Raw genomic sequence first — 14,653 nt, 5'->3', positions numbered from 1 at the left:
CGATCGTGAAAAGAAATCTGAGAAGAATCCTGACGCGTTTTGTGGGATCCTCAGTCCCGGGACGGCAACGGTCCTTCCACTGGCTCGTCCTTCTCCGAGGCGAAGCTCTGCCTCCCGGCGCCCTCGGCCGCGGCATCTCCCTCCCCCTCCACCCCGGGTGTCCGCGAGCGTCTCATGGGCCTTGGGCCCCGGCGCCCCCGCCGCAGGGTCGGGTCTGTGCCTCGTGACGGCTCCTGCTTTGCGCTGCCTCGGCCCTGAGTTCAGAAGCTCAGTGTTCGCGTATCTCGTCTCCATTTTTATTTTCTTAGCCCTTATTAGATTCATATTCTTTTTTTTTTTTTTTTTTTTTGGAGTCCTGGGCATCTCACACCCCAGAGAAGCGTCTTTCTTGCTCCCGGTTTATGTTTCCTCCACCGTCCGTCCCCCACCTTCCAGCTCCCTCCCGCCCGTCTCTTCCCCGGAGGGCGGCCGTTCTCTCTCCACCTGCTGCGTGTCCAGGGTGGACGCTCTGCCCGGCCCAGCCTCCGTCTGCACGGACGTGACACGCGGGTGTCCATCCACACGCCTGACTTCACCGAGAGCACGTCCACGCCTGTGTTTCCAGACGCTGGGAATCCCGGCGGGAGGACGAGACTCAGCCGGGCCCTGTCTTGCCGTGCGTCCCCAGGCTGTGGGTGTGGGTGGGTGGGGGGTGGGGGGGTGCAGGGGTGACTGGGCGGAGTGGAGAATGGGGAGGGTGACAGCTGCGTTTCTCCCACCGCTGGTCACCGAGGCTTCCGCGCCCGCCCGCCCGTCAGAGGCCCCACGCCTCGCTGCTGACGGGAGGCTCCCTGGTGGTCTTCACCCCCCCATGCCGATCAGTCACCTGCCCGGAGGGGTGAAGGGAAGGAGTGGGGGGAACCCTCCACGCACGGGCTCAGGGGAGGAGGGAGGCACCGCCAGGCCCGAGCTTGTCCCCTGCGTCTGGCTGTTTGCGAGGATTTTTTTTTTTATTGTCTATACAAGAGCTGGGGCACAGGCCAGAGGCGCGGGGGGTGAGAGGATCCACCAGAGACAGAGCGGGGAGCAGAGCAGGCAGAAGGACCGAAGCACACTGCTGAGGGGAGCAGCGGGCATGGTGGGAGAGGTCTGCCACGCCATGTGGGTTGCTCCCTGGCCGGCCAGGATCGAACCAGCGCTGCAGAGGCTGCGGACAGCTCCATAGCGCTGTGCTCAACCCGCTGCTCCACCGGGGAGGCCCCTGTTTGTGAGGTTTTTATCTGATCTTACACCCTCTGGCTGAGTGCATCTCCGCCTTGCTGTGGCCTCCTGGCCCTGCTCCTAGTGGGGCTGACCGGCGACAAAGCCCGGGGGCTGTCTCTGCTCCGGCACAGGGCGGGCCACGGAGTCACTCCACTTCATGAACACAGCCCCTCGCGCCCCCACGCCGGGCCAGGGCAGGAGCAGGGCGGCTGAGCGGCCAGCACTGCTATTGAGAGCCGAGGATGGCGGCACTGCCTGGCCGGGCTGTGCCCGGGGCAGAGGCCAAGCGGTGAGGTCTGGGGGTGGTGCCCGCTGGGGCTGGGAGCACTGGCGGACGAGCTTCCCGGCCTGACAAGCGCGAGGGAAGAGGATCTTCCTGAACCCTCCCCCTCCCTCCCTCCGGGCTCCCGCCAACCACCCGCCAGCAGCCAGAGCTGGGTGAGCAGGTGCCCGGGAAACGCGGGCTTGGGGTGGACCCCTGTGAGCCCTGCCATGCAGGGTGGGGCGCCCGGCACCCCCACCCTCTGCAGGTGGGACTCGCCGTGCGGGTTCAAGAGTGGGGCGGAGGCCCTGGCTCGGCGGGAAGAGCCCCCGAGGAAACAGCCGCGCCTGGGCCAGAGGAGGGCGGGAGGCCCAGCTGCAGCGATGTGCTGAGCCGGTTGTGGAAACCCCTGCCTCGCGCCTCGGCAGGCCCCTCCCCGGCCCGCGTTCGTCGATCTGCTGTTACTCCTGCGCTTCTTTAAAAGATCAATTTACTTCCACACCGTCAGGCCCGGGGCGGCCATCGCACACGGGATGTGCTGAGGCCACGTCTTCCTGGGCCATTAAAGAAACGTCTCCTAAGCAGTCTGACCGCGCGAAGCGGCTTGTGCTAACACCGGCCTCTTTCAGAGCGAATTGACCTCGAGCCGTGGGCTTGTGTTTCCCGATGCCGGACACGCGTCCAGGCTGGCTGTTCCCTGGGCGGCTGCCCGGAGCCGCAGCCTGCCGGGTCCCTGCAGAAGCCCCGGGGGAGGGGGATTCTGGAGAGTTCTGTGTCTGAGAGCAGGGGCTGCTGACGAGAGCCCTGCTGGGAGCGGGCGATGCAGGGACGCCGGGGGACCCGTCCTCTGCCCCCGCCAAGCCCCGGCTCCCCGCTTGGCGACTCTCCAGCCTCACGCGTCCAGCGCACCCTGCATTTAACTTCTCTTAAACAAGCCGGACGGGGACGGGGCCTGCCACGAGGGGCGTCCTGGGACACACCGGCACCGCTGACCTGAGAAGGAAGCGCGGAGATTCTATTCCCGCCCCGGCAGGTTCAAAGTCTGCGTCTGTCAAGAGCACTGAGCCGAAGGTCACTCTCCGGCCGCCGTATGATTTCCTCACAAGCTCAGAGTCTTCTGCAAAGCAGCTACCAAACCACAGGGTCTCTGCTGAGCCCCACCAACCCCAGAGCCACGCTTTCCTCTCATCGAATATTATTTCACCGGGCTCTGCGCTGCGAGTCTCCTCTCCGCAGGCCTGTCCACGTGGCAATCACGTCTTCCTCAGTGGCGGCCTCGCTCCGACTGCAGACGGGGCGCGGGGCTCGCAGCGAGTCCTGAGCACTTAGCGTGTGAGACCATGGGACGCCAGTGTGGGGCCGCACCGCACACGCCAGTGGTTTGTGGCTCACTCCTGGCTTCCGAGATGGCTCTGAGGCGGGGGGAGCCCACCCCGGGAGTGTGTGCCGCCCCGGCCCCTCCTGCAGCCTCAGCTAACGCCAGATATTTGGCTCCAGCCTCACGCTTGGATCTGATGACCAGACGTCCTGCAGTGGACACCGCCTGTGGGGACAGGACAGAGCGCGGCAGGGCTGAGGCGAGATCGGGGGCTGCGGGCTGGGGCTTTGCGAAACAGGCTCTGTGGGGAAGGGGCGGGAGGGAGAGCGTTGAGAAAATGGAAGAAAGAGCTGAAGCCTGCGGTTGCTTCTTCAGAGGTTCCCCTGAAGGAAAACACTTTCCAGAGGAAAAGGGCATCCTCAGGTGTCCAAGGAATGACAGCGCCTCACTGCTGTCTGCGCATCATGCTCGGACAGGAGTCGTGCAAGACAACCAGCCCACCTGGGTTCTTCTCGAAGATGCGCATGCGTGCACACACATGCACCTGCGTGCAACACATGCACACACACGCACACTTGCACGCACACACAACCACCCCCACATATGCAGGCACATATGCACGCATGCACACACCCACACGCGCATACACATACCCCAGAGGCACACGTGCTTGCACACCCGCACCTCCGCACTCCTGCACACACACACACACACAGCTGAGCTCTTACACCACCCTACTGATCACCAGTACGACAAAATTTGGTTCCCAGAATGGCAGGCAGCCCCGGAGCCGTGGCTTCACTCCAGGATCACAGCACAGAAATGTTGTGGGGGGGGTGGGTGGCAATCACTTGGGGCAAAGAGCGCCACGCGGCTGCAGCTCCTGCCAGGATTTGGACAGGTACCTCCTGTGGTGGCCGCTCGCCCGGCCCCTCCACCATGGCAGCCTTCAGCGGCCACGGGGCCCTGCCAGTCTGACCGACACACAAGGCCGCCCCGTGGTGCTCACCCTGTGGACACAGACCGTCTGCCCGGGTCACCATCTCAGAGAAAGGCCCGAGGCTGCCTGGTCAGCCTTGTCAGGGCTTTGCGGAGCAGAGGACAGACTGGCCACGCGCTGGTTCCTGGTATTTGGGAGCTGGATTAGTGTCAAAATGACTTCATTAAAAAAGATGCACAGGTTTATTATTTTCTCATTATGAAAATTCAGGTGAAAGACTAACCGCTTCGCCCAAGCTGGGGGCACCTCCAGCTGTTTCCATGCACAGATCCGCCACAACGGAGGCAGCGCGGGTGGTGCCCGTGCTCCGGGCCCATCAGCCAGGCCTGCGCCCGCGGAGCGCCCACCGGCCGCTGCTCCAATTGCGCAACAGGCCGTGTCCACAGTTTCCGGGCGTGGACTGCACCATCACGCCTTTGCTACACATGTCCGGCAGCGGCAGCACCCCAACACTCCCAAGGCGTCTGCTTCTGGATGTGCAAAGGCGTGGACCCTCCGCCGCTGCCCGGAGACGGCCTGGCTGTGCTCCCGCCTCTGGGAGGGCCGAGGAGCCCCAGCAGGGCCCGTGGCAGCCACATGCAGTGCTTGGGGACGTCCCTGGGGCACAGAAAGCAGCTTCCAGACAAAGCTGGCTGCGGGAACCCCTCCGCAGAGCTGAAGCTTCGTGAGGTTGGGGTCTGAGCCCTGGGCCCAGAAATTAACACGCGCTTGGCCAACAAAAGGAACGGCGGGAAGGATAGAACTGCCGAGGCCAGCGCTCCGGCCCCCACCTGCAACGCGCGCCTCCACACCAGCCGGTGACCCAAGGAGGGGGGCAGGGAGCAAGGTCTGCTCTCCAGAGGCCGGGGGCGGGGCCCGGGCAGCGCCTCAGCCCCGGTGAGCCCCGCCTCACGGAGCCCCAGCCCAGGTTCGGCAGCTGAGAGTCCGCGGGGCCACCTCCCCGGCTGCCGTGCGCCGTCTCCAGTCGAAATTGAAAAGGAATTCCCAGCACCGGCTGACAACCCACAAGACTGAACGGAGCAAAAGAAAAATCTTTTCTTAAACCAACTCAAGCCTTAACAAAAAGGAAGAGGCGGTAGGAAGGGAGGGAGCAAGCTTGGGGGGGCGGGGGGGAAGGCGGGGAGCATTGGGGCGAGCGCAGACGCCCCCCATGGGCGGGACCAGAGGGCTCACCTCTGTCCTCTCGGAAAGGCACAAACAGCACAGCAGGCCCTGTCCTCTGCCTCCAGGCCGGCTCCCGAGCTCCGTAGCTAGCGGCGCTGGTGCCCGCACCACCTCACCCGGCGCCACCACAGTCACACCCGTCTGCGCTAGAGCAAACCAGCCAGGGGGAGCCGGCCCCGCCTGCAGCCTCCACCCCCGACCCCCCAAGGGGCACCGCGCTTCTCCGCAGTGTGACCCCACGCGAGACCCTCGGCCACTCGGCTCCGCATTCACAAGCTCCCCCGGTTGGGCTGGGCGCTCCCCTGCTCCGGGGGAACCGCCACGGCCGCCTTGCGGCTGGTGCCCGACACCGAAGCCGTGTGCCAGGAAGAGCCTCTGGGAAGAGCCTCCGGGCGGCCGCCCCTCCTTCCCAACCACTGTCACCGTCTCGGCCGGCGGTCACTCAGCCGTCTGGTCCGTGAAGGGCCTTGCTGGACACTCAGCACCCCAGGCCTGCTGGACGCACCCCCAGGCGCAGCACCAGCCCCCGGATCTAATGAGACGACCTTCCCCGCCAAACAGCCAGGCCGGAAAGGGCAGCCGGGCCTCGCCCTGGCAAGGAAACAGCTTGTGAGGCCTGCCCGGCTGGCCCTGGGCAGCGCGGCTCCCGGGGCGAGACAGGTCCCTGCACGCAGCCGCGGCCATGGGACACTCACCGCAGCGTGAAGCGGTCCTCCGAGCAGTTCCTGGACACGGACACGGGGAAGGTGAGCACATCTCCGGGCCGCGCCGTCCTGGGCACGTAGTGGACGGCCACGTGGCGGTCCAGGCGCACCTCCCGCAGCGGAGGCCTGCCGGCGGTCTGGTAGAGGAAGACGCTCCCAATCCGCTGCAGTGGGGGCCCCGCCTCGTCCATGTCGCCGAGGCCCGGCTGGGCCCCGCCACTCCTCTGGGCGCCCCCAGCGCCGCAGCCCCCCCGCGCGTCCCCCGGCTGCAGGCTGTAGTAGAGCTCCACGGGGCTGCCCTCGGGCGGGGCCCCCGCCTTCCGCCGGCCCGCCACCACCGTCGGGGGCCCGAACCAGGCGGCCAGCAGCTCCAGCTCGGCCACGCACAGCCCCAGCGCCCCCTGCAGCCGGCAGCTGGCCCGCACCTCGCGGGTCTCCCGGAAGGCGAAGAGCCGCAGGCAGGGCAGCGCCTCCCCGTTGGCGCCGCGCTCGGCCCAGTCCCGGCCCACCAGGTGGAACAGCACCTGCACGCGGGGCCGGCTCAGGTAGACCTTGTCCCGCAGGATGTGGGCGCGCAGCCGCCAGTTGAGAGGAAAGACGTGGCTGGGCCCGAAGGGGCTGGCGGGCAGCAGCAGGTCCGGGGGCACCGCCTGCTCGGTGGAGAAGGGGCCGTAGCTGGCGCGGAGGACGGGCGCCCGCCGGGCCCTGTGCACCAGGAAGGACTCGACGCGTGACTGCAGGCTGGAGTTGCGCATGATGTCCTGGTTGGCCTCCTTCAGGAAGAAGGCCGTGTCGGCGTGCTGGACGCGGAAGCTCACGGGCAGGTAGGTGGGCAGCAGCGAGAACCTCTGGGTGCTCTCCAGGATCCCTCGGCTCTCAGTCACTGTGGGGGAACCGGAGGCGAGTTAGAACTCGAGGAACACCCCACTCGGGCGTCTGCGTCCCCTTGGGAACCGACACCCGCCTTCCTGCCGCCCCGACTTTCTAACCCACGCACTGCGGCCTCGGCACGCTCGCCGCTCGGGCAGGGAGGCCAGCGCCTTCCCAGGCCCTTGGGACACTTGCGCGCATGGGAGTTCAGACGCGGGCAGCCGGGGCTCTCCGGTGACACCTCGTGCCCACGGCTGGCTCTCCTCCTGCTACCAGGAGACCCCCACGGGCAGACAGAGGCCGAGAACACGCAGCCCCAGACGGGAGCTGCCGCCACAACGCGGCCAGACAGGCGAGCACTCCGGGAGCCCAGGGCCCTCACGCTCCCCCTCCAGGGGCACAGCAGCCACTGGGCAGCGCGAGGGACAGAGATGAAGGGATGTCCCAGGCTGCACGAGGACAGACACGGGGGGCAGGGGACCCTGGTGGACTCGCCTGGAGAGTCCTGCAGAGCCCAGAGGCCACGATGTGGCCCAGGCCCTGAGCCAGTCTCGGCCGATGTCCCCAGAGCCAGGCTCGGGCGCCCTCCCTCCCAAGGCTCCCCATCCGCGAGGCACCCCCTCCTCCTGGTTGCACTTCCCTCCCTGGGGAAAGTTCCAAAACGTTATTTTTACAGCGTGCTCCTGTTCTGTAAGAAAAACACAGCCAGTTACATAACTCAGGAGCCAACGTAGGGTTTGAGAAGCAGCACCGCTGGCTCTGGGGGGCTGGTTTCCAGGCAAGGCCCCGCCTGGCACAGGGCCCCTCACCGGAGGTCACTGCACAGTGACCGCAGCTCCAGCCCGGCCCTGCCATCCCGCGCGGGCAGAGAGCGGGGCCTGTGCGGGCTGCCGCGTCGGCGTGCGGCTGAGCCAGCCCTGGGCCTCGGTGACCCGGGGCTCCGGGACCAGGACCTGCCAGATCCCGGTGCAGCCCCGACACTCGGGAGAGGCTCGGCCACGCCTCGACAGAGCCAGCCCGACACGGCGGCCCGAGCGCACGCAGGAGAGCTCCCCGCGCCACAGCGCGGACGGGCCAGCGGGCAGGGCCGTGACGTCTCGCCCAGTGCGGTGCCGCGGAAGCTGCCCGTGGGGCGGCCGCCCTGGCCCGCCCATGTGGTGGCTTCAGGTGGTCCCGCCCGGTAAGGAGCAGCTTCAGCTTCTCCCTCGAAACTCGGACGGCACAGCCATGACGTCACTCCTTACTCATGCCGGATTATGCGGTTTCCATTTCTAAAGATCTAGTCTGTAAAATTTAAAGTTACATGGGGGCCTCTCTGGGGGCGCAGGAGGTTGAGCACAGCCTGTGAAGCCACCGGCAGCCTCGGCAGCACGAGGTTGATCCCCGGCCAGGGAGCTGCCCACACGGCGCAGCAGACTCTCCTGACTCCCCGCGGCTCCCCTCAGCGTTGTCTGCAGTCGATCTGCCTGTTCTGCTCCCCGCTGTCTCTGGGGAATCCTCGCCCCCACACCTCTGTCTGGCCTGTACCCCAGCTCTTGCATGCATAAAGAAATCTTTAAAAAATGTAAAGTCACATAAAAGGGGAGACCATAGTTACAACGAATCCCTGTAAGTCAACATCAACATTGATCAGTATTTGGCCGACTGTCTTTCATTTTATTTTTCAGGATTTATCATTTTTTATGGAGGCAACACTCTATCATTTAGGGGGGCGGGGCCACCCCTCTCGGATGTATTTCGCCACCCACGCCCACCACGGCACCCCGTACCCCCCGCCACAGCCCTGGCCCTGCCCCAGGCTCCCCTCCCCCACCCCGGGAGCCCCAAGTCTACAGCCAGGTTTCTGGGGTTTCTGGGTCTGGTTGTGTCTGTTCCTTTACGTTCCTCTGTGAGTCCAGCCGTCCTCCTCCTGCCCTCGCTCCCCTGGCGTCCCCCCGTCAGCGAGGGCGAGAGGTCACTTCCCGCGAGACCAAGGCCCATGGCCAGGGGACCGGCACCAGCAGGGCCGGTGAGGACCTGGCGGCCCGGAGCCTCGTCCACCGCGGGGGCCGTGGGCCGGCCTGCAGGGTGGAGGCTCCGCAGCGACCCCTCTCCCGGGGACGTTCCGCAGTGTCCCTGTGACGCGAGTCAGGGAGAGTCCGGGGCGCCCTCCTGCCGGCCCGGCCCTGCCCCTGGGGCGCCCGGGGTCACGCCCGGCACTCGCCCTCCCGGGCAGAGCCGGGCACATCTGGGACGCCCCAGGAGGTCGCCACGATGCGGGGGTCATTTCCCAGCTCACCTCCGCCCCCCGCAGCCTGTTTGCCCCCCCCCCAGCCCACACGCTCATTGCCGGGAAACGCCCCAAGCTGGCCGCTCGCCCGCTTCCTTTTCTCCTTTTTCTTTCTTTCCTTCGGTTTTTGTTTTCCACAAGCCCACGGACATCAAGCCTGCTCCACCCTGCCCGGGGGACTGAGAGGAGACTGTGCTGGAACCCGGGGGGCCGTCATAGCCAAGCTCTCCCCTCCCCGAGACGTCCCAGGAGCCCGCACCCTCGAGCTCCCGGCCGCGGCACCCGGCACGGAGGAGGCCGGGCTGCAGCCCAGGGGACCGGCCGACCTCGCAGGCACAGGCGCTGGGGCAGGCGCGACCTCCTGGTGCTGCCGGGCCGCCTCGAGCAGAGGCCAAGGGCCAGGCCCCACGCTGCCTCCCCCTGGTGCAACCGCTCCCCCAGAGCGCTGCGCCCCACGCCTGGCCTCGCAGCGAGAGGCGCACTTGGACTGTCACTAGCCCCCCCTGTTCACGCGGTGAAAGCAGCAAGATTTGTCCACCACGCCCAGGACTCTCAGGGGCTGCCTGGTGGCGGCCACAGCAGCAGGCCGTGGTGGTCCGTCTCCACTGGCTGAGACTCGGGGGCCGCCCCAGGGCGAGGGTGAGCGCGCTCCCCGGCCACGCGCAGTGCTGGGGCGCAGTGTGGGGCGCACGGGCCGCGAAGGGCTCTTCAAGGAAGACTCTGCTCCGGGACGCCCGCCGGCTGCCCTTTGAGCCAACGAGGGGCTTTCAGAGGACGAGGAGGCCCCGAGTCCTGCCCGCAGCCCCAGACCGGAGACGGGAGGGGGGGGCTCCCGAGACGGGGGCGAGACGGGCGAGAAAGCAAGCAGCAGCACCAGCTCACTTACCTCCCGCACTCGGCGCTGCGGGTCGGGGCTCCAGGAGGGAGTCTGCCTCATCCTCAGCACAGTCCCGTCCCTGGAAGACTCGGGAAACGTGCTGTACTGTGGCCTCTTCCCCCAGGAGCCGAGGGTGGACGCACAGAGCAAGCTCTGGCTGCTCCGGCCACAGTCCGCAACTCCGCGAGAGTCAGAGAGCGACCGGCTGTGGTGTCGAGCCGTGTGGCCATCCCGACGGCGGGAGCCGCACCCATCTCGCTCGGCCATGTCGCAGCTGATGGCAGGTGCCCGGCGCTGCCCGGGCGGGGACAGGCTACACGGAGCAGCACGTCTCTGGCCGCTGGCGACCCGGGCGGGGCAGCTGGAGCACACGCACAGGGATGGGCCCATGATGGGTCTGCGTGCAGCGGTCTTGCCCAGGGACAGGCCGGCCGGAGGGCCGAGGCAGCATGGCCACCCGGGCTCAGTCCAGGGCAGACCAGTCTCATCGTGTCCACTCATCGCATCTCGTGGCCGGCTCCAGGACAGCGCGCACTCACCACGACCCGGGACCCAGATGGTCTTCTCAGGGATTCTGACCCGGAGCGCGGAGGCAGACTCGCTGCAGGAGGTCGTCATGGGCACTGCTGACCACCCGCCAGCCCCTGACCGCCACCCTCTGGACACCAGCAGAGGTCCCCTGCCCGCTGGTAAAATCGAGAATGTCTGCAGACCTTGCCGGTGTCCCCGCAGGAGAGCGGCCGGATACACACAGGCCCACACTGACAAGGGCTTTCAACATGGCGGGAACATTTTGTCTGAGTGTGTCCAGGGCGGTGGCTGGGACATCCGTGCTCCCCCGGGCACCGGGCTCAGCTGGCTGTGCTTCCCTGTGCTGCACCTGTCGCCGACTGTAGTGGCAGGATAGGCCAGTGCAGGTTCTCTATGATCCAAGCAGACGGGGTGAAGGAGAGAGTCCTGGAGCCCTCAGGGTTTTTCAGGATTTTATTGGGATTTTACTGTGTACACGGCAGGCAGGGGTGCTGGGGGGCCCGGAGGCTGCCAGCCTCCCAGCCCCCAGCAAGCCTTCACTCTTCTGGGCTCTCCGGCCTTCTCTGGTGGTCTCTGCTTCTCCGCTCTCCTCTCTCGTGGTTCTGCGGGCGTCCCCGGGACACCGCCCTTATAAGCCCCGTCTCTCAGCCCAGGTGCACCCACTTACACATGCCCACACCCACTCCAGGTGCCGCCATCAGGCCTGCATTCAGGGCCGCAGGGATCCGTCATCCTTCCTAATGGCGGGAGGGCAGGAAAGCCTGATACCTTTTCACTTACCCGACACCGACGCAGTTAGCGAAGTTGCTTATGTGAAGAATGCACTCCACTTGTGCAAGCCGGGAGCCTGGGCGTGCAAACCCACATGCGCATGTGTGAACGCCAAGGCGAGGGCGCCGGCGCCTCCGCCTACGCCCGGCCAGACAGGGCTTCAGGCCACGTGAGTGTGCAAACCCGCTGAGAAGAGACGGGAGACCAGACCTGTCACTACAGACTCTGGAGAGAAAGATTCAGCCAGGCCCGCGCCAGGCAGCGCTTCCCTTACGAGCTGCACACGGAGTTCTCAAAAGATGAGGAGCTCGGACATCTGAGCCACGCCCTTCGCAGCCACGGCCACACCCACGCGGGGCTGACGTGTGCTCGTGTGTCGGGAGACGGCTGACCATCCAGGAGTCTGGAGCCCCCTCCGCGTCACTCACCGCACGCTGGGGGCCTGCCCGGGACAGAGAAAGCAGGGAAATGCGCAGCAGTCTGGGTCACACGCTCAGGGCGGCGTCAGCTTTCAAGCTGGAAACTCAGCAGCGCAGCAGCGGGCAGGTGTGCCCCGCCCCCGCACACCTGTGCAAGCAGCCGAGGCCGCGCGGGCTCAGGTGCGGGCGGGAGGCGGGCGGAGGCCTCGCTCCCCGGGCTGCGGTGAGCACCACAGAGACGGCGCAGCAGCTTCTGCACGACCAGACGGGCTTTACCCGCAATCTCGCTGCTTGGTATTTCCCCAAAGGAGTTGATCATTTATGTCCACATAAAACCCGCGCGCGAATGTTTACTGCGGCTTTATACCGAACTGCTAAAATGTGGGCGCAAAGAAGACATCCTTCAATAAATAAACTGTCGTCCATCCAGAGTGTAATTCACGCAAAAACGCACAAGCTATCGAGCCTGAGAAGACGCGGAAGAGACATAAATGCTCTTAAGCAAGAAAAAAGCTCGTCTGAAAAGCTTGCACGTTTGATTCCAGCCACAGGATGTTCTGGAAAAGGCACAAAGGGAACAGCGAGGGCAGGGGGCTGGGCGGGGGGGGGGGGGGGGACCGGCAGAGAACGGGAAGTTTGGGGCAGCAGAACCACCCGCAGCTTGTCCAAGCCATGAAATGCCCAAGGCCCAGTGCAGGGCATTTCCTGCCCTCCCGCCATGAGGATGGATGAGGGGTCCCTGCGGTCCTGAAGGCACGCCCGATGGCGGCGCCTGGAGTGGGGTGTGGGCAGGGTAAGTGGGTGCACCTGGGCTGAAACTGGGGCTCTAATGGCAGCGTCACGGGGACGCCAGAAGAAGCTAGAGAAGCCCAGAGTGACGACTTGCCGGGGGCTTGGAAGCCTCCTGGCCCCCCGGCACCCCTGCCTGCCACGGACCTGGTTGCGGCACCACATGTAGAAGCCTAATAAAAGCCTGAGAAAGCGCCAAGGGCGCCAGGGCTCCCCTTGCCCCGTCGCTGGACCGGAAAGCCTGCACGGTGCCATCCTGCCACCACACCCGGTGACCCCTGCTTCCCGCAGCGCTGTCGCGCGTCAGCGTCTCGCGCGCACTCGGGCGGGCTCGTGGGCAGCCTCTGTACTTGGCACTCGGTGTTTCTGGGAATGTGAAGCTCCCAGAAGCGACAGCCTGGCACCGTAACAGCCACATCTGGAGAGAACTGGGGCCAAGGTGAGCCTGCACGTCCTGCCTTCTGCTCCGAGCGCGTGGCCGGCCCGCAGGAGGCGCGGGGGTGTGCGGGCGAGGCCGACACTGCCCAGACCCTGCTCGCCCACCGCGTCACCCGGCCCGGACCTGACGCGCACGCTGGCGGGGGTGCCACTGCCTGAGCGCCGTCCGCGTGTGTTCAGCGGCACGCAGAGGCTTCGCGTGTCCCACACGGCCGCCCGTGCCCGCGCCTCTCACCCGCGTGGCCGCCTCCCCCTCACACCGCGGCACACAAGTCAGCCCGCCACGGGCCCCGCCTCCTTCAACCCGCGGCCGCCAGCTGGTGCGCACCGGGAGGCTTCGGTTCGGGGCCTGACAAAGGCAGCTCCACGGACCCCGCCCGTGTGCGGCCGGGGCGGAACTGCTGAGCGGCAGGCCGTGGGGACGCTGCTGTGAGAGGCGCAGGTGACAGGTGCGCGCTGCCACGGCCCTCCCGCGGCGCCCAGGCGACGACCGGCCCCCGCCGCTCCGCCCCGCGATCACCGCACTGCCAGACCTTGCTGTGTTAAACGCTGGGGTGTAGTTTGACGGGCGTTCCCCGCGTGAGGAAGCAGGGAGCGACCTCTCCACTCCTCGGGATCCCCACGGCCTGTGCGCAGGCGCCTTCGCAGGTTTTCCCATGCAGGCCTCCCGGCCCTGTCGCTCTGTGCTTCTTTACAGATTGGAGACACAAAGCCACCGGCTGACAGCAGAACTGTTACGGAGAGCCCCGATACAAAATGGGGTGCCTGACTGGGGGTCCTCACCCGCGCGCTTAAAAGGGACTTATTAATACCCCACCGCGGGCACACACGAAAGGGTCATAAAGGGTTTATTTACAAGGGAGGGGAAATGAGGAAATGGACAACTCAGAGAGAAAATAGGGAAATAAAGTCTTTCATGCGTCCTCCCCGATCTGCCGACCTGGAAACCCAAAGGCACTCTCCGAGCTGGCCGGACGCTGCGAGCTGGCGGGGAGCCAAAAAGGGAAAAATCCCCCAAGGCCCACGTGTCTGGCTTTATACCCAACCTGGCTGCTTACCCCCACCCTCAGGCCCCAGCACCTTCCCCTTGGCGGTGACGGGGTTCCTCTTTCCCAGTGTCCTGATGGCTTTGGCCTGGGGTGGGGGTGGGGTCCACAAAGCCTGCGTGGGATTAGCTTTAGGACATCCTTTCCCCCTAACAGATCCACAGACCATCCCCGGCTTGTCTGTGGCTTCCTTTCCGTCTTTGGATAAACAGGCATCCTTAGGGCTTTCTGTAATTCCATTTGTTATTTTCCTTCATAGCTAGTAATTCTTGTGTCCGAGAATTGCTTTCTTTCGGGGTTTCGATGCATCTTTTCCTGATTTCTAGAAGATTTATCCATTTGCTTTTCATATAGTGCATGGAGACCCCCTGGGTCACGCTCCCCAGCTATCCTGCAGGGCTGTCATGCAGGGACACCAGGATCCATCTGTCCATCAGCTCTTCATCCGACCCGGGATATTTTATTTCCAGCACTGCCCTTCCTCGCTCTTGCGCAGTGTCACTGGCTGAAGCACCCAGGGCACGTGGCCTGCCCAGCCGGCCGCCCGTCGCTGCGCCCGCCCTCACGCCAGCGTGCAGGCTCCCCCGCGGCGCCGTGTGCCGGGGACTCGCCGGCGCTCCCCACTCTCGGCCGCGGCTTCTGAATTCCCACAGCAAATTTTAAAATCCGTTTTCACTGATTTCTGACTTAGCAGGTTTTCTCTAATATTACTGCATCTCATTAACTTTATTGCCAATATTCTATTTCTTTCCACTTTCTCTGGGACTATCATCTGCTATTTTCTTCTTAGCGTCTTACAATGGGAGTGAAATCGTTCATTGCCAGGTCTTCCTTTCTGACGTCTGTGTGAGCTGCGGCTGCCACCGGGAAGTTCTAGGCCACAGCGTCATTCCACTCACACACCGTCCATCTTCCATGATGACGACGTCTTCGACACGAGGATGACTTTGACC

General features: G+C 65.4%; 1 protein-coding gene across 1 annotated transcript in view; it reads right to left on the bottom strand.

Annotated features, from left to right (window-relative positions):
* The window catches only part of TMEM132D (transmembrane protein 132D), a gene marked incomplete at both ends in the record, with an annotated part of 206,851 nt that overhangs the window by 141,710 nt on the left and 50,488 nt on the right, over positions 1 to 14,653 (bottom strand). Inside the window, one exon of the mRNA XM_084253162.1 lies at positions 5,682 to 6,573. Coding sequence (XP_084109288.1) covers positions 5,682 to 6,573 — 892 coding nt within the window. The remainder of the gene's footprint in view (positions 1 to 5,681; positions 6,574 to 14,653) is intronic.

Source organism: Talpa europaea (assembly GCF_964194135.1).
Source record: "Talpa europaea genome assembly, chromosome: 14".
Taxonomy (NCBI): Eukaryota; Metazoa; Chordata; class Mammalia; order Eulipotyphla; family Talpidae; genus Talpa; species Talpa europaea.
The sequence above is the reverse complement of the archived record's forward strand: the minus strand, read 5'-3'. Positions and strand labels throughout refer to the sequence as shown.